General features: G+C 53.3%; 1 protein-coding gene across 3 annotated transcripts in view; it reads right to left on the reverse strand.

The window, feature by feature from the left end:
• Nucleotides 1-930: 930 nt before the first annotated feature.
• The window catches only part of OGDHL (oxoglutarate dehydrogenase L), a 29,409-nt gene continuing 12,913 nt past the window's right edge, over nt 931-17,426 (reverse strand). For 2 of the 3 annotated variants that reach the window (XM_027062544.2, XM_015088012.3), the window contains exons 9-24: nt 15,671-15,761; nt 14,439-14,618; nt 14,101-14,229; nt 12,449-12,628; nt 11,995-12,147; nt 11,353-11,455; nt 10,704-10,832; nt 9,606-9,756; nt 8,984-9,111; nt 8,181-8,359; nt 6,364-6,435; nt 6,151-6,276; nt 5,975-6,047; nt 4,448-4,611; nt 4,121-4,275; nt 933-3,664 (exon numbers count right to left, since the gene is read on the reverse strand). In XM_027062544.2, coding sequence (XP_026918345.1) covers nt 3,541-3,664; nt 4,121-4,275; nt 4,448-4,611; nt 5,975-6,047; nt 6,151-6,276; nt 6,364-6,435; nt 8,181-8,359; nt 8,984-9,111; nt 9,606-9,756; nt 10,704-10,832; nt 11,353-11,455; nt 11,995-12,147; nt 12,449-12,628; nt 14,101-14,229; nt 14,439-14,618; nt 15,671-15,761 — 2,137 coding nt within the window. In that variant the 3' untranslated portion in view covers nt 933-3,540. Of the gene's footprint in view, nt 3,665-4,120; nt 4,276-4,447; nt 4,612-5,974; nt 6,048-6,150; nt 6,277-6,363; nt 6,436-8,180; nt 8,360-8,983; nt 9,112-9,605; nt 9,757-10,703; nt 10,833-11,352; nt 11,456-11,994; nt 12,148-12,448; nt 12,629-14,100; nt 14,230-14,438; nt 14,619-15,670; nt 15,762-17,426 lie in introns of all 3 variants that reach the window. The other variant, XM_053207184.1, reaches the window with a different exon arrangement.

Consider the following 17,426-nt stretch of genomic DNA (forward strand, 5'->3'; position numbering starts at 1 on the left):
ATAAATAAATGGAACATAGATATAGAATATATTCATAAACATAGAACATATTGATTGGAAGGTTTTTTCCTAAAGTTGATATATACATTCAACACAATTCCATTCAATATCCCAGCAGACTTCTGTTATAGTTTATAACAAATCTTGAAACTATATATTGTTCTTCTATGTTCTTAAATATTTACATATAAATTTTAGAATCAACTTGTCAATTTCTACAAAACAGCTTAATGTAATTTAGATGGGGATTGTATGGAATATAGATCAATTTGGGGAGCACTGGTGTTTAAAAATATTAAATTTTTTCATCTCTGAACATGGCATAACTCTCCATTTGTTAGATCTTTTTTAATTATCTCAGTAATTTTTTATACATTGATAGTGTCTTTTTACGTTTTCATATTCTTGATGCTATATAATTAACTATACTTTCACAAAGGTGTGAAGTTAATTCAATGAATAAAAAGGATAGTCTTTTTAAAGGTGTTTGAGGATCAGTTGAGTATTATATAGAAAATACTAAAGTTTGACCCTTACCTCATACCACCTGCAAAGCAACTCAGAATGTATGTTTATAGACTTAAATTTAAAACTATGAACTTGGGGCGCCTCAGTGGCTCAGTTGGTTAAGTGTCTGACTTTGGCGCACGCCATGATCTTGCAGTTTGTGAGTTCAAGCCCTGCGTCAGGCTCTGTGCTGACAGCTTTGGATTCTGTGTCTCCCTTTCTTTCAGCCCCTCACACTCTCTGTCTCTCTCAAAAACAAATAAACATACATACGTACATACATAAAACTATGAACTGTCTAAGAGAAAATCTTTGTGACATCAGGTTAAGAAACAATTTTTTACTTAGAATACAAAAATATTGTAAACCATTAAAAATGATAAATTGGACTCCATGAAAATAAAAATCTTTAACTATTAGAAAATATTAAACTACCAGCCATAGACTGATGATATTCTTAAAACATATATCTGACAAAGGATTTGTATCCAAATTATACAAGTTTTCCCAACTTGATAACTGGAAGCAAATAATTCATTGTTAAACGAAACTCCTTTATTTCTTATAATTCTCCAGCTGCATGCAGTTGTAAGAAATATATCCCGTGTAGCCTTGATCAAATTTCTCCAATGATAACATCTTGAAAAACTACAGTAAAATGTCACAACCGCAACTCTGACATTGTACAGTCAAAAGAATATTTCCATCACCACAAGATCCCCTCATGCTTTCTCCTCCTGGGACTCCTGTTACATGTATGTCAGAACTGCAGGATCTATACTTACTCTTTAAAGCACTCTTTTAAATACATCTTTGTTCACTGTTCTGCATTTTTTGGAGAGTTCCTTGGCCTCATCTCCAAATGTATTATTTCGCATTGCAGCTGTGTCCGTTCTGCTATTCAGGCCATCCATTGAGGTTATTTGGGCAATAGTTGGTATTTTCTAAATATCTATATGGTCATTGTCTGTTATTGTTTCATAGTAGCAATATCCTCCTTGCCTCCCGAAGTTATTTCAGTTCATTTGAAGCCTTTGTTTTGTAAGCTCAATTTCACTTCCCAGCATTAGTTCTTGTTTGTGGAGTTTAGACCCCTCGTTTCATGAGGTTGGTTTTCCTCAGGTCAGTGATCTCACCAGCTGGTCTTCACCAGCCTGTGTGTAGCCTTTCTACACTTGAGAGTGAAGAAGGGGCAATGTGTGCTATAGGCAGGACAGCCCAACTATCCGCCTCCTGAGTATGAAGGCACTCTGCCTAGCCCAGGTGCATCCCTGCTGGCCACGGCCTGACTGCAGGGAGAGCCCAGACCACTGGGTCTCCACGGAGCCAGGAACACATGATATGGGAAGAGCTGATTTCCCAAGGGCAGCAATGCAGTCTTATGGGCAGAGGCCAAGTCCACTTGGCAAGTGACCCTGGGCAAATAATTTCATGTGAACCTCAATTTCTTCGTCTGTAAAATGGGCATATTCCCAGCATGCAAAGCCAAGATGAAGGTTAAACAGTATTTAGTAACATATGCAAAACCCCGGCAGTGGGTCCAGGACACAACAGACACATGATACAGGCAGCTGTAATTATTTTTACTTTATGTCACTTAGAATGCTCCTGTGGTATGGGAATGCCTGGGTGGCTCAGTTGGTTAAGCATCCGACTTTGACTCAGGTCATGATCTCACAGTTTGTGAGTTCAAGCCCCGTGTCGGGCTCTGTGCTGACAGCTCAGAGCCTGGAGCCTGCTTCGGATTCTGTGTTTCCCTCTCTCTCTGCCTGTCCCCTGCTCATGCTCTGTCTCTCTTTCTCAAAAATAAACATTAAGAAAAGAATGCTCCTGCTCCTGCTCCTGCGGTGTGGTTCAAAGCATATCCCAATAAGCTCTATTTGAGGCTGATGGAACTTAACAGACTGTTCTCCAACTTCAGGTTGATTGTTCCTTTAGGCTACCCACCCCAACCCTGTGGTATTTCTAGGTCTGCTCCATGAGAGGTTCATCTCTCCTGGTTCTCCTTTAGGACTCTTCTTCCTTCAAATACCACCTCCTCCAGGGAGGCCTCCTTGACTCCCACAACCCTCCACAGTTACCTCCAACGTAACTTTCACCCAGGCCTCAGAGTGTAGCACAGAGAAAGTACTCTAAGAAGGGATAAATGAATAAATGCTTTGCAGAAAGCAAAACATCCCTCCTGTGCTGCACCTTTCCCAGCATCTCTGCGGGGAAGCAAAACCAACAAAAGCTAGAGTGGACATGCCAACAGATTTGCAAACATTGCCTAGTGCTCCAAAGAAAATCTGTCCAATGGAGGCAGATATTTCATCCTCTACATGTTTAGTTTGTTCTCCCTCCCCATTCCCTACCTTCTCTAAACCATATGCCTCTTCCCCAGTTTTACATGAAATGAAAACAGAAAAACTCTCTTAAGCACTTTTTTATTTCTGTTATTTGGTTTTCTGCTTTGGTACACTTGAGCTGCGGCTGTATTTCACACAGAAGCTGACATACCTCATTATGACACGCTCCATAAAACAGAGCACATTTAAATCACCTGGCATGGTTTTGCTTCACCTGGTTGTTATTGCTGAAATCTTTATTTCTAAGAGCACAAAACAGAACATTCCTTGAATCTACAAATGAACAAGGACAGGGTAAGCAGCAACCAGATCTACCAGGATGGGAGATAGGGGCCAAAGACATGGGCTCCTGGGTGGCTGTCTGCAGAGACACGAACAGCACAGATGGAGAAGTCACACAAAAATTTCAGGAAGACCAGGGCAAGCGGGGAAACACTCCTGAACTACAGCCCATCTATCAGAGCCCTCTGGCTTGCTCAGTCCTAACAGATTCTGACATAAACAAACACCAAGGTCCAAGGTAGCATAATACTGAAGCCAGCAGCACCTACCTTTGGCCTTAATCACTTATGTGAGTATTATTTTATCCTGGGGCTCTGGACAGCCCCTCTCCTGGGCAGGAGCACACCCGTCCCTCCCCTCACCAGCCAGTCCCACAGCAATACCCAGCCAGGCCTTGCCAGCTCTAAAATGTCTTGCCCTCAAAGGCCTGGAGATTAAAGGCAGTATCCAGAAACTTCTTCAGAGAAACCAGGTGAGTGTTCCTGTTTCCTGTGGCTGGTGCAGCCGCTGGGTCACGGCCAACGTACCTGGGGGAGAAGAGACACGTTAAAAGGAGGTCTGGGCCTGGCCTGGCCACTACCCCAGGACTGCATCGGGTCTAATCCTGATCATCATCCTGCCATAGAGGTGAAGAGCCTGAGGTCCCAAGAGGCTAAGTGACTGGCCTATTATCAAAGGAGCTCTGAGATATGCAGCAAGTCTTCTAGTTCAGTTCCGGCTGCAGAATGAAGACAAAGGTTTAGTCTCCGTAAGGTGGAACTGATGGGGTCCCTGGTCTGTCCCCAACAGCCATAAAGCCAGCAGGGACTATGAAACTATCCCCTTGATTTCCAATGTGGTCCAGAGAAGGGCAGTGGCCAGTTCTGGCTCACACAGCAAATGGGCCAGGCAGAGCCAGGATGAAGCCTCAGGCCTTCAGAGTCCCTTGGGCTCATCAGAGGCAAGGGGTAGGTGGCAGGCACCCCTACCCCCAGCCTCGTTACCATATGGGCCGTGCCCGACTCAGGATGGTCATGAAGCGCGGGCTGATGTAGTCATAGTAGCCCATGTTCTTGTGCTCCTCCTGGCACCACACCAGCTCTGCGCCCGGGTACTTCTCTGCCTCTTGCTTGATCAGGTCGAAGGGGAATGGAGAGATCTGGGGCAGGCAGGGAGAAAGCAGAGTACAGCCAGGAGAAGGGGGGTGTGCCCACAGCCCAGCTCCCCTCGTGGGGCCTAGTCCCAGCCCTGCCTGGCATGCTGCCCAAAGCCCGGGGGCCGGTGCTTTGACCTTGTCCACCACTCCGACTGGATGAGGGCATGGGGTGCACCTGCTCCAGGCGGGTGATGGCCACTTGTTCCTCCAGGCCCTGGCTGCTCCGCTCCTTCACCAGGTCGTAGTACACCTTTCCAGTGCAGAAGATGAGCCGCCGCACCTGCTCAGGAGTCTGCGCCGCAGCCCCATCCTCAGGAATCACCCGCTGGAAGCTGGCCCCTGGAGGTCCAACAGGGCATGGCAGGGACATCACCTCCCACAGGTGCATCAGCTTGGCCAGAACAGCTCGAGAATAGGACCCGCATCCCTAGCCACCCCCATGCTCTCCCTGGCCACTGAGACTAACCCCCCAGGTTTGGATCTGTGGCCTCTTGAGCCAAACCACAGAGCAGGGGACAGATGACACCCTGAGATGTCACAGGAAAGGGACAGAAATGGGCTGGAGCCAAGACGGAGGGGCAGGTATGACAAGGGGAGCCCTTGGAGAGGATAGAGAAGGTGACATCAAGTCCTCATCTGATAGCATCAACATCTGCCCCCAACCTGCTCCCCATCCAGTCACGCTTACCTTCTGCATGCACTCCAGCCACCTGCTCACCAAGCTAGAAGGTGAGCTGTCTGGGAGGCTGCGCACATTTCTCCCTTCCTCCCTTAGGCCTGCAGCCAGGCCACCATGTCCCAAGTTCTGAACATTTTTCCTCCCTGGGCTCACACCACGTGCCAGGCACCAAGCCAAGAATGCTCCAAAAACCTCTGAGGAAGACACTATAGTGTCCCCAAATCTCAAGTGAGGACACTGAAGCCCAGAGGGTGCCTGGTTGCCAGGCCTCAGCAGAGAAAAGCCAGCACCGGGTGTTCAACCTGGGAGGTCTGCAGTGCCAAGGCCAGAGCTCTGAACTGCCGGCTCAGTCACCTGCCCACACCAGAGGGGATGCCCCAACACACACAGGTGACAAACAAACACCTGTCCACACTGCCGAGTCCCTTCCTGGCCAGCACCTGCCATTCTCCCTACTACCGAGGACTGTGTTCCAAGATGGCTCTGCTCTCCGAAGCGTCAGGGCCCCACATCTGCCCCTCCCTGGTCCTCCCCTGGGTCACATCTCAATTCCAACACCTGGTCCTTCAGATGCTTTATCTGGCCCTCAACTCCTGGGTAAAGGAGCCTGAAAGCTCCTGGAAGGAGCACTGGGTCCCCAGGGCCAGTAGTATCTATTTGGTTCATGAGTGAAAGAACACTGAATGAATAACTGAATGATACTCCGTGCCCTGCTGTACTGGTCAGACCTCCACCAGGCCTCCCACATCTCAGCTCCCCCAGCACAGCCAGGTGGGCCCTGCTTTGTAGCTGGGGGAGCACCCAGCGCCCTGCTCTGGCCCTGCTTCTGAGCCCAAGTGACCCAAGCCAGACCATGTCAGGCGGCCACCACGCTAAACTCCCAACCCGGCCACCGGTGAGGAATGAGCCAGGAGCTGTTGCAGAGGCACAGACAGAGGCGAGGACGGAAGAGTCCCGGGAGCAGAGGGCCATGGGCCACCAGGCCTCCCATCAGCCACCTCCCCAACACACTTGGGCACTTACCAGATACCATTTGGTCAAAGCTGGACTTGGCCTCTGGGTGCCTCAGCAGAGACTTGGGTGTGAAGATGATCAGCTAAGAGGGAAACATGTGCCCAGCTGCCAGCTGCCCTGCCTGGGCAGGGCTCCCACAGCTGGGCCCGGCACTGCTCTGGTGGTGAGTAGGGCAGGCAGCTCACCGGCTTGCGGAAGGGCAGCAGGACCTGGCGGCGCAGCACGTGAAAGTAGTTGGCCGGTGTGGAGCAATTGACAACAATCCAGTTGCAATCGTAGAGCTGGCTCACCTCGAAGTCCTCAGTGAACACCTGGGGGGCCGGGGTATGGCTGGGAGGTGGCCGGCCCGTGGCCCCCGCGCCCTGGCCTTGCCCCGGAGGAGGGAGGGCACTACTCACGGGGTAGGCATCGGAGTCATCGTTGCTCATCTGCAGGAACCTCTCAGGCCTTGCTGAGGAGTGTTCCGGGCCCTGAAAACAAGTGCTACATGGCACAGGCTGGCCTAAGTGTTACACAGGACAGACCCCTGGCCCTGCAAAGGCCCAGGGCTCAGGGGAAAGTCTGGGTGGCTTCTTGGAGGAGATGTCCTCTCTCTCTGGAGCCCAAACCACAGTAAAGGACCAGGAATGTGGAAGAAGAGTAGAGAGGACATTCTCAGAGGAGGGTCTGGCTAGAGCCAGCACACGTGAATGTGTAGGGCAGGAAGGACAGGCAAAAAGGCCAAGGTGAGATGCTTTTTCCTGAATGTTCTGACCTACAGCAGTTACCATTTACTGAGTACCTGCTGGGTGCTAGGCACAGCTCTATGGACCAAATACACATCACTCACTAATCTTGAAAGCAGCCCCATGGTGTAGACATTTGTTTCCTCGCTTTGCAGATGAAGGTGAGTGGCAGAGAGATGAAGGAACAACCCCACAGTCACTCAGCCACAGGAGGCACATTCGAACCCTGACTCCTGCTCCTGCTCTCGCCCACATGGGCTGCTCCGCTCCATGGCAGCAGCAAGACAACACCACACTGACCTCCAGGAGGTGGCTCCCCATGAGATGAGGGCGACCTGCCCCAAAGCCCCAAGGACCCGGTGCCACGGCAACAGGCAGGCCACCCAACCCTCCCCACCCAGCCTGGCTCAAGCTCCACCCTGTGCCTCTCCAGCTAAATGTCCTTGGGCAGGGCCAGTCCACTTCTTTCAAGTGTGAAACGGGCCACAGGACTGACCACCCAGTCCAGTAGTGAGAATCCCACAGGACTACACACGGTGCTCAAGACGCTCAGCACAGGGGCACCTGGATGGCTCGGTTCGTTAAGCAGCCAACTGTTGACTTCAGCTCAGGTCATGATCTCACAGTATGTGAGTTCCAGCCCTACAACAGGCTCTCTGCTGTCAGTGCAAAGCCCACTTCGGATCCTCTGTCTCCCTCTCTCTGCCCCTCCCCCACTCATGCAGTGTGCGGGTGCTCTCTCTCAAAAAAAAAAAGATGCTCAGCACAGGGAGTCCTGGCTCTGAACAGCCATTCGGTGATGATAATAGTGATCGGTCCCTGACTAGATGACCAGTCCAAGCTGAACAGGCCCTCAAGGGACATCCACTGTAGCCCAATCATCCAGGGTGGGGAAGGCCCTGCCCCAGGTCACAGAGTCAGGCAGAGGTCACAGAGGCTTCCCTGGAGCCAGTGCAGCCCTCCCATCCCCCCAGCTGGTCAGGCTGAGGGCTCTGCTCCTCCCCTTCCCTCTCTCACGGGCCTGCACATCCTCCCTCTTCCCTGTGGGCGGCACACACACTGGTCACTCAGGAGAAGACCACAGGACTGGCAGGACGGCACAGTGTGACATTCAGACCTCAGCTTCTAGCTGTGCGACCTTGGGCAAGCCACTCGATTTCTCTGTGCCTCAGTTTCCTTCATCTGGAAACTGGGAGCAGTACCTAGTTCGTTAATTTGTTGTAAGCACTGGAAGAGCTCACAGAGAGGGTTTTAAACAGCACCCAGCCCAGAGCAAATCCTCAGACATATCAGCGACTTTACTGCTAGTGACAGCAATGTCAGCACAGCAGCAACGCAGACCTACGCAGGCCCCAACCTGAGCAGACCCGTGTGTTCCAGGGGCCCGGAAGAAAAACACCCCCCAACCTGGCTGGAGGCCAAGGGTCCACCCACCTTCTCCCAGGAGTGCCACAGCCCACCCAGCCCCCAGCCACCACAATGGCCCTCACCATGCCCTCCATGCCATGGGGCAGCAGCAGTACGATGCCGTTGTGCCTCACCCACTTGGCCTGGCCGGTGCTGATGAACTGGTCGATGATGCACTGGGCCGTGTTGTGAAAGTCACCAAACTGAGCCTCCCAGAGGACCAGGGCATTGGGGCTTGCCATGGCATAGCCCAGCTCAAAGCCTAAACAGAAGGCACAGACACAGAGCCTGCCACACATTGCCATCAAGTGGCAGTGGCTCCATTCAAACCCAGCTCTTCTTCATACACTCTCCCTGCCCCCACCCATCCTTCCCAGCGGGCCAGCAAGAGCCAGGGGACTCCTTGGGCCCAAAGGCCAGAATCTTTCTTCCTGGGAGATGACAATACGCCCAGAGATGCCCACCCTCAGCTCCGACCTCACCTATGGCCAGCTTTAGCATTATCTAGACAAGGAGCCAAGTCCAAAGATACCTTGGGGAGGCAGCAGGAGCCATCTGCCAAGAGGAACCCCCCAAAATATTTGCAGTGATGTTGAGGGGAAGGGAGGGAGTGGGGGCTGGTCTCTTCAGGGTGTCTACCTCTGGAAGGAGACAGTGAGGGAGGAAGCAGGCCAGCTAAAGGTCAAGCCAAGGGAGAGAGAGTACAGGGGACATAGTCCCAGGAGCCCAGAGCCTGGAGAGGGGCTCTGGAGATAGAACTGTTGGGTGCAGTGCAGGGGTGGTCATGGTCAAAACAATAAAGCTAGGATAGCTTGGGGTGCAAGACCCTGTCCGGTCTCCAGGCACCTCAGGGCCCATCTGACCTGCAGGCAGAGTTCTGACCCACCCAGGACTCCATACTCTGAGAGGGAGCTGTTGCACACAGTGTAGGGGGCCTGGTCAGGCCAAAGGTGGTTCATGGGGACACACGTCCTCCGGTCAACTTCCTGGTCATGGAGAACGTGGTGCCGGTGACTAGAGAGAGACAGATGGGGAAGGGATGGAGGGCAGGTGGATTACCACCTGTTCACCCACAGCAGGTGGACCAGGTAACAGGAGGCAGGCAAGCCTCTGTCACTGTGCCAGGAAATCAGACAGAATTCCATAGGATGGCCACACCAAGAAGATCCTGGGAAGCCAGAGCAATCTGGTCTCTCCTCCAGGTAGCCTCCCTTCCCAGTGGTAATCCCACAGGGTCAGAGAGGTGGCCCAGCAACCTTCTGATGGCTTGACCCAAGAGCAGGGGCTGGGGATGCTGATGGGGTTACCTGTGACTACCTCAGCCAGATAAGGCTTCCCCAGACATGGTCCAGGAAGAGAAGGAAGAGCCAACTCCACTCCGGAGCTCCTGGGCTGACTCTGGGAGACTCCAAGCAGCACAGATGAGCTCCCAGAAAGCCCGTGGGGTCAATGTGGACAAGGCTAATGCCCATGGGGCCCAGGACCCAGAGAATGTTCCCCACCCTCACCTGAACGTGCCCCTCTCCACGTCCTGCCCACTAAGCCGCACGTGGATACCCTCCTTGAGCAGGGAGCCAAAGGCCATGTACTCTGCCAGTGCCCAGTCCACCGTCCGGTTCTTGATCATATCTGCACGGCCCCGCAGGATTCGAGAGAGGCCTGCGGGAACAAGCAGCCGGCCTGAGGGATTCAGGGACTTGGCGACCCCACCTGGGACAGCCCAGGTGTGTATGTACTCCACGGACATCCCTCCCACAGAGCAGGGCCTTGGCAGGCCGCAGGAAACCCACTCCATGAGCAGGACTGAGCGCGCCATCCCCAGCTTCCCTCCCTTCGGGAAGGAGCAGGCATCACTAGGAGAGCACCTGCCACATGTAGATGCCGCGTGCACTGAGGAACATTCACCACAGGTCACCTGCCGCTCTCCAGATGAGGAGACTGAGGCTCAGAAGAGGGAATTATCTTATGCATGACCACAGCACTATAGAGATGTCTGGATCTGAGCCCAGGCACCCAGCCCAAGCGGGGCTCCTGTTGGTCCTATACCCACATGGCACCCATGTGACACACGCACAGAGTGGGCACCCAAAGACGCCTGGGCTGCCACGCACACTGTGGAGGAATCCCCTTGGAACTCCCACAGGCTGGTCCGAGGGTGTACAGGCACCCCACACCATCTTGGGGGCCTTCTAGGCTGCCCAACCAGGACGGCCACAGCCAGGAGGTACAGCTAGGCTCACCCAGGAGTGGCAGGGTCGCCCTGTCTCATCCATCCAGGTCAGCAGCAGGCCCAGCACTCCTGCCCACCCCTGACATTCCAGGTCCAACTACCCACTCCACGGGAGCCCCTGCTTCCCTGCTCTCCTTCTGTTTGACCGCAGACACCCCCAGCAAAGGTACTGGGAAAATCCAAGGTGCCCAACGTAAGCCTTGGTCACTGGCATCCAGCAGGGAGCGTGGCTTCTACATCTGCCCACCCTAAGAGCAACTATTATCATGGACACCTCACAAGAGGTTCCAAGAGCTCAGCCGACGTGCCAACAACCAAGTGGGGACACGGCCAGCCCTCCCCGACCCCTAAGCACCATCCTGCACAGCAACCTCACCTGTGTGGATCTTAAAGTCCTTCAGGGGCACGGAGCTGGCCACTTCACCAATGTGGGTCAGCACGTCCTCAGGAATGCCTGTGGCCGGGCACGTCATGCTCTTGGGCTCCCCGTCCACATTGAAGAAGCCTGAGAGAGCAGAGTCTGAGTGCTTCTGGGTGGTGATCGGGCCTCAGATCCCCTGGTCATTGTGCCTCCCCAAGACGCAGGGACCCACATCTTCCTTAACCCCACCTGCACTCAAACCCTGACCCACCCTCGGGACCTGCAACAGCTCACAGCCGCAGCTCAGTCCCTATCTTCCCCTGGGCCCCTGTGGGGACCACTCCCTGGGCCAGGGTCACAGCCATCCAGCTCTATCCCACGGAGGCCCTCTGAGCACCCCTCCCCCAGGCTCTTTCCACTCTGGCGTCCACCAGCTTTGGTTCAGCCCTCCCTTTCCAGAGAAGAGCTGGTTACACATGCCATCTCTCCTGTATCCAGGCCCATCCCCACCTGCAGGAATCAGCCCCCCAACAGCCTCAGGAGTCTCATGGATGGAGCCCGCAGCCTCTAGGCTGGGCAGTGACTGCCCTTACTTACCAGGGCCCACTGCAACCTTGGTCCCAGGCCCTGGTGAATCACTCTCAGCCACACACCACTCGCTCACCGGGCCAGGGGGAGTCCAGCCAGTGCTTTATATGCAGAATCTTTTTATCCTTGGACCTGCCATACGCCTCCTCACAGATCCGGTCATATTTGGCAATTTCTTCCTGAAATCAGAGGGAATATGGGGATTGAGGTATTGATGGCCCAGACAGCTAGAGGCTGGATCAACCCAGACTCGTAAACCCTGGTCCTCCTCACTACATTCTAGAACTGTCTGTCTGCTGGCCTGCAGGGACCCTGTGGCCAGAGGCCAAAGTCTCAGAATTAAGGGGGATCCCTCCTGCTTAGCAAGGGACTTGGAGGCGGCTCAGAAAAGAGTCACAGTGCTTCCTCTCAGAGCTCCCTCAAGGCACGAGGACCAATGCATCCACAGATAACTGTGAGGACAAACAGTTCAGGCCTGCCTCCTGTAGGAAGTCTTCTGGACTCCTGCCTGAGGCTGAGCTTCCCCCACATGGCAGCATTCCCTATGCCCCACCAGGCTGTAAATGTCTTTGGTTCTCTGTCCTTGACAGCTAGGGGATGTTAGGGACAAAGGCCATATTGGCTACTTCTTTAAATCATTGCCAACATCACCAACTACCCCAGGGTCCCGGCTCTACTGGAGGCTTATCCCAGGTGTCCATGATGCTAGCCTGCCCACCTCGAACTCTTGCAGGGTGACGGTGCCCTCAGCAATGAGCTTGTCCGCGTACTTCTTCAGCACAGGCACCTGTCTGTGGATCTGCTTGTACATGAGCGGCTGCGTGAACATGGGCTCATCCATCTCATTGTGGCCACGCCGGCGGTAACAGACCTGCAAGGACAGCATGGGGAGGGGCTCAGTCCGTGTCCCCAGGCAGTGCAGGCCTAGTCACTGCACAACTGGGGCACAGCTGGCAGGGTACACCCTTCGAGGCCCCTGAAAGCCCCCCACTACCACCTATCACCGAATGCCCCACCTCCTGGCCTTTGTACAGACTGTTCTTGGGAGCACTAAACCTTCCACCCGAGAAGCACTCCCAGCCCTCACTGCCAAAGATATGGCAGACGTGGCCCACGTGGCACAGCAGGGACAGGTTATATACTCCCCACCATGCTCACAGCCCCAAACCCACCAAGTCCACCACAACATCTTTATTGAAGGTGTTCCTCCACTCAGCTGCCACACTGCACACATATATCACGGCCTCTGGGTCATCTGCGTTCACGTGGAAGATGGGCGCGTTAACCACACGAGCCACATCAGTGGGGTATGGTGATGAGCGGGCCATGCGGGGATCTGTGGTGAAGCCGATCTGCAGAAGCAGGAGGAAATGACAGCACCTCTGTATTCTTAGAGCTAGACAGGCAGTGGGTCAAGGAAACTGCCTGGGAGACCGGTGGGTCAAGGAAACAGGGGTTGTCTTTGCCTTGAGGTCCATTAGGTGTGACCAGGAGATACATGGCACATGAAGGGCTGAGAGTCAATGGTCCTGGGGCACCTGGGTGGTTCAATCAGTTAAGCGTCTGACTTCAGCTCAGGTCATGATATCATGGTTGGTGGGTTCAGGCCCTGCATCGGGCTCTGTGCTGACAGCTCAGAGCCTGGAGCCTGCTTCGGATTCTGTGTCGCCCTCTCTCAGCCCCTTCCCCGCTCCTGCTGTCTCTCTCTGTCTCTCTCAGTGTCTCTCAAAAATAAACATTAAAAAAAAATTTTTTTAAGAGTAAATGGCCCCTAAATTAGGCGTAGCAGCAGGCCCAACAGGGATGGCAGCAACACCAGGGAAATCATGCCTTTTTTTTTTCCTGCATTTTACACAGAGGTAGTGAGAATGCAGGCGTGGGTAACTGCCAGTCCCATCAGTTGCTATGTGTGCAATTCTGAGCAAGGTACTTAAATTCCCAAAGCCTCAGTCTCCTCATCTACGAAAAGGGCTCATTAACTACCACCTCACAGGGTTATTCTGTGAAGATTAAATGACTTAATGCAAATAAGGCAATTAACTCAGAGCTTTATAGGCTCAGAAGAGCTATTAGTAAGCACAGCTGCCTGAAGAGCAAAGGCCTGTGACAGCTGTGTTCTAAGACTGGTTCCTATAGAGCTAAAAGCAGCATCTAGTTTCATGTCTAGCCTCTGTGCCAGTTACACCTGTATACCTGTCCTTACAACGTTCTCCATGGTGCATGTGTATTTATGTATATGTATATGTGTATGTGTATGTGTATGTGTGTATATGTGTGTATGTGTATCGTATACATGTGCATATGTATATGTGTATGTGTGTATATATGTATATGTGTATGTGTATGTATATGTGTATGTATATGTGTATGTGTATACATGTGCATATGTATATGTGCACATACATGTATATGTGTATATGTGTATGTATATATGTATATGTGATTCGTATACATATGCATATGTATATGTGTATGTGTATATGTGTATGTATATGTATATATGTATGTATATGTGTATGTATATGTGTATGTGTATACATGTGCATACATATATGTGCACGTACATGTATATGTGTATATGTGTATGTATATGTGCATGTGTACGTGTGTATGTGTATGTGTATGTGTACGTGTATACGTATACGTATACATACAGACACACACCAATTTCACAGACCAGGCTGGTCTGCCTGAAGTCATACATTGGGGAGTGGCAGAGCAGTGGGATTAAAACCAGGATCACCGCACACTTCCCCCAAAGTGCTACCTGAATTTCAGAAATGTGGGACACTGACGAGGTCTGGCAGGCAGCCCAGGCACTCACCTGGTTGTTGACGACGACGTGCACAGTACCATTGGTGGTGTAAGAGGGCAGGTCACTCAGGTGGAAGGTCTCATACACCACGCCTTGGCCAGCGAAGGCAGCGTCCCCGTGAACCAGGATGGACATGACCTGCAGGGCAGGATGTGAGCCAAGAGGAGCCCAAGCCTATGTAGCCCATCTCTGCACACCATACTGCAAAGATCCAGGGCCTGTTCCTCAGGGACCATTACTCACTCAGAGCCCGGCCCTCAAAGGCCACTCCTCAGAGCCCGGCCCCCTGGAGCCCATTCCTGAGCCCAGCCCTCAGAGCCCACCCCTTAGGACCCAGGCGAGTTCACCTTCTTGCCCTGGGCATCCCCTCGGTAGAACTGTTCTGCCTTCGTTTTTCCCTGCACCACAGGGTCCACAGCTTCCAGGTGGGAGGGGTTGGCCACAAGGGACAAAGTGATATTTCTGTTGGTGACCCGGTTGATTCTCTCATGGTACATGCCGAGGTGATACTTGACGTCTCCGGAGCCCTGAAAGTTGAGGTGGGCTGTGATGAACCCACCCCTCTCAGCCGCACAGGCAGACACGTGGACATGCAAGCCCACAGCGGGGCTGGGACGCTCCCTGGGAAGACTGCTATTCCCGACCTACACCCTCGTCCTGCCCTCCCACCCCACATACTGCCCCTCTTTGTGAAAGGCAGGCAGGTTCCCCCAGGCCTCAGAGGCCAGCCAAGGCCCCTCATCAGAAGCCCTTCACATGATCAACTACTGTCCTCAGCATTAATGACGGTGCAAGCAGAGAAATGAAGGGGGTGTTGAGACCGGTGGCAAATACTGGAGCTGGACCCCTACCTAACTCCTTGCACCAAAGCAACCAACAATGTACACACGACAGATGAGCCTACAGTACAGCAGAGAAAAACATTATATATGTTTCAAGACCCTTCAAAAACAACGTACAAACCTCAGAAGCCATAAAAAATAAGGCGGCTAAAATTTAATAAATCTGCCATGAAGGAAGCAAATCCATGCAGTATTAGGGGGAAAAAAATCAAGCTGAGAAAAATAACTATAAGACAAATGCAGGCAAAGGCTAACACCCTCAATATATAAAGCACTTTTACAAACCAGTAAGAGAAAGCCCAAAATCCCACAGAAAAATGAGCAGGGGCGCTGGTTGGCTTAGTCGGTTAAGCATCCAACTCTTGGTTTCAACTCAGGTCATGATCTCACGGTTCATGAGTTTGAGCCCCGAGTCCAGGCTCTGCACTGATGATGTGGGGCCTCCTTAGGATCCTATCTCTCTCCCTCCCTATGCCTTTCCCCCATGTGTACTCTCTGTGTCTGGGCCTCAGTTTCCCTGGCTGAAAAACAAGGAGGTTGGTCCAGATTACCTGAGGACTCTCCCAAGTTTCAGAGATCATAGTACTCACCTTGGTGGCCTCACAACAACATACCCATTCTCTCCCCATTCTTCCACATATCCATCCATCTACAGATCTGTTTGAGCCTGGATGCTTCTGGTCCAGCCCCTCCCGAATCTACCTCCCAGATATCTGGGACCAGGGCTTGACACCTACCTCATCTGCTGCCTCCAGCTTGGGGTCAAACTGGCAGAAAATCTGCTCCAGGTCCTTGCGGATCACATTGGCCAGCACATTCAGCCTGCCCCTGCAGCCAGAAGTGGTAGGACTTTCATCTTGCAGAGGCCACCTCCTGAGACAGGCCCCAGCATCCCCCCACCTGGGCCTACCAGAGCCCAGCATGGCGGTCAGGGGAGCCCTCCCAGTACAGCCCAAGGGAGGCCCGGCCCTCTCGTCCTGTCTCAATCTACAAGGGCACATGAGTGGCTCTGGTGGGCCAGCTCCCCTAGACACCCCTGTACAACTCAAGACTCTGGAGGTCCTCAAGCAGGAGCCACTCAGCCTCATGGCAGGATGCACATGCACCATCCCCCGGCACCTCCACCCCGCTGTCCTCCAGCCAAAAGCTGAGCCTAACCCAGCACCTCAGCCCCAATCTGCTACCCACAGCTGCTCGTACACGACTCCCAGCCTAGCCAGCAGTGTCTTGATGCAGGACGGGGATGAGGGGACTGGACTGATCCTAAGGGCAGGAGTTATCAGGGGACCTGTTCGGGAAAGCTGAGGTCTAAGGGTGGTGGGGACAGGAAAGCAGCCAGAGACCAGGGACTCTCTAGTGCAGCCTGGACTTCCCATCAGGCAGCGGTTTAATTCAGGGGTGGGCACCAGGTTGATCGGGACATTGGGGAGGTCTCAGAACTCACCCCCCATAGCCCACCAGCAGACATCAGCCCCAGGCCTGCACACACCCTGGCCAGACCTCTGGCCTCACAGAAGGGCCATCTTCCAGTTGGGCCTCTCTCCTATTCTGTGGGTCAGGGCTATGAGGCCACAGGAGCTGAATGAACAACCCTCAGCCCCTCTCGGACAAGCCCTGTAGCCTCAGAGTCCCCTTAACTCCCACTATGGAAGCTTGGCGTAGAACAGTCCTTTGGCTCCCAGGGCGCTCCTCAGGCCAGGAGCCTCCCCCAGCACCACCCTACAGTCCCACATCTGCCCTTGGCTGCTCAGTGCCATCCTCCCCAAGAGTTCCACTGAAGCCATGTGTGGGGGACCTCAGACCACTGAGCCAGCTCTTCCTGACCCTCTGATGAGACACTGGGCATTTCTGGGCCCCTCAGAGCAAGGAGCCATCACAGACAAACCCCAGGCTCCTGGCAGCCAGCCCACAGGAGGGAGACCCTCTCACACCGCATCTGGACACCTAGCCACCCCCCGTGCTAGTGCGGCCCAGGACTGGCCCACCCACAAGCAGGTGGAGACAGTCGCAGGAAATGCTGGAGCTTTGCCCCTGAGACTGCTCTGCATGTCCTCTTATGCCACATTCCACAGGACCCCTGGTCACCTTGGTCTCTGTCCCCAGGCCGTATTCCTCACTAGTCCATAGGCTCTAGCTCAGAGGTAACCGCCCAGCTGCCAGGCCAGCCTTCCAAGTCTATCAAGGTCTCAGGGAAACATGCAGTCAGCTTGCAGCCAGGGGAAAAGCCCTCAGCTCGCCTCCAGAGATCCCCCTCCAGAGGGTGCCAACCCACGGCCACCTGCCCAGGCCCTGCCCTCACTTCCCTGGGATATAACCCTCCACATCTCCTTGTCCACAGGAACCCCCAGAGGTATGACACCCCTTTTCTGAAATCCTGACCCTCCTGGGGACAGCGGCAACATGGGGAGAGAAAAACTGAGTCTGAGCAAACCTGGTTAGTCCCTGCCTCCATGTGGCTTTGGCCAAGGGCCTGACTCTGTGCTGAGCAGGCCC

The sequence above is a fragment of the Acinonyx jubatus genome, chromosome D2 (assembly GCF_027475565.1).
Source record: "Acinonyx jubatus isolate Ajub_Pintada_27869175 chromosome D2, VMU_Ajub_asm_v1.0, whole genome shotgun sequence".
In the NCBI taxonomy this organism is placed as follows: domain Eukaryota; kingdom Metazoa; phylum Chordata; class Mammalia; order Carnivora; family Felidae; genus Acinonyx; species Acinonyx jubatus.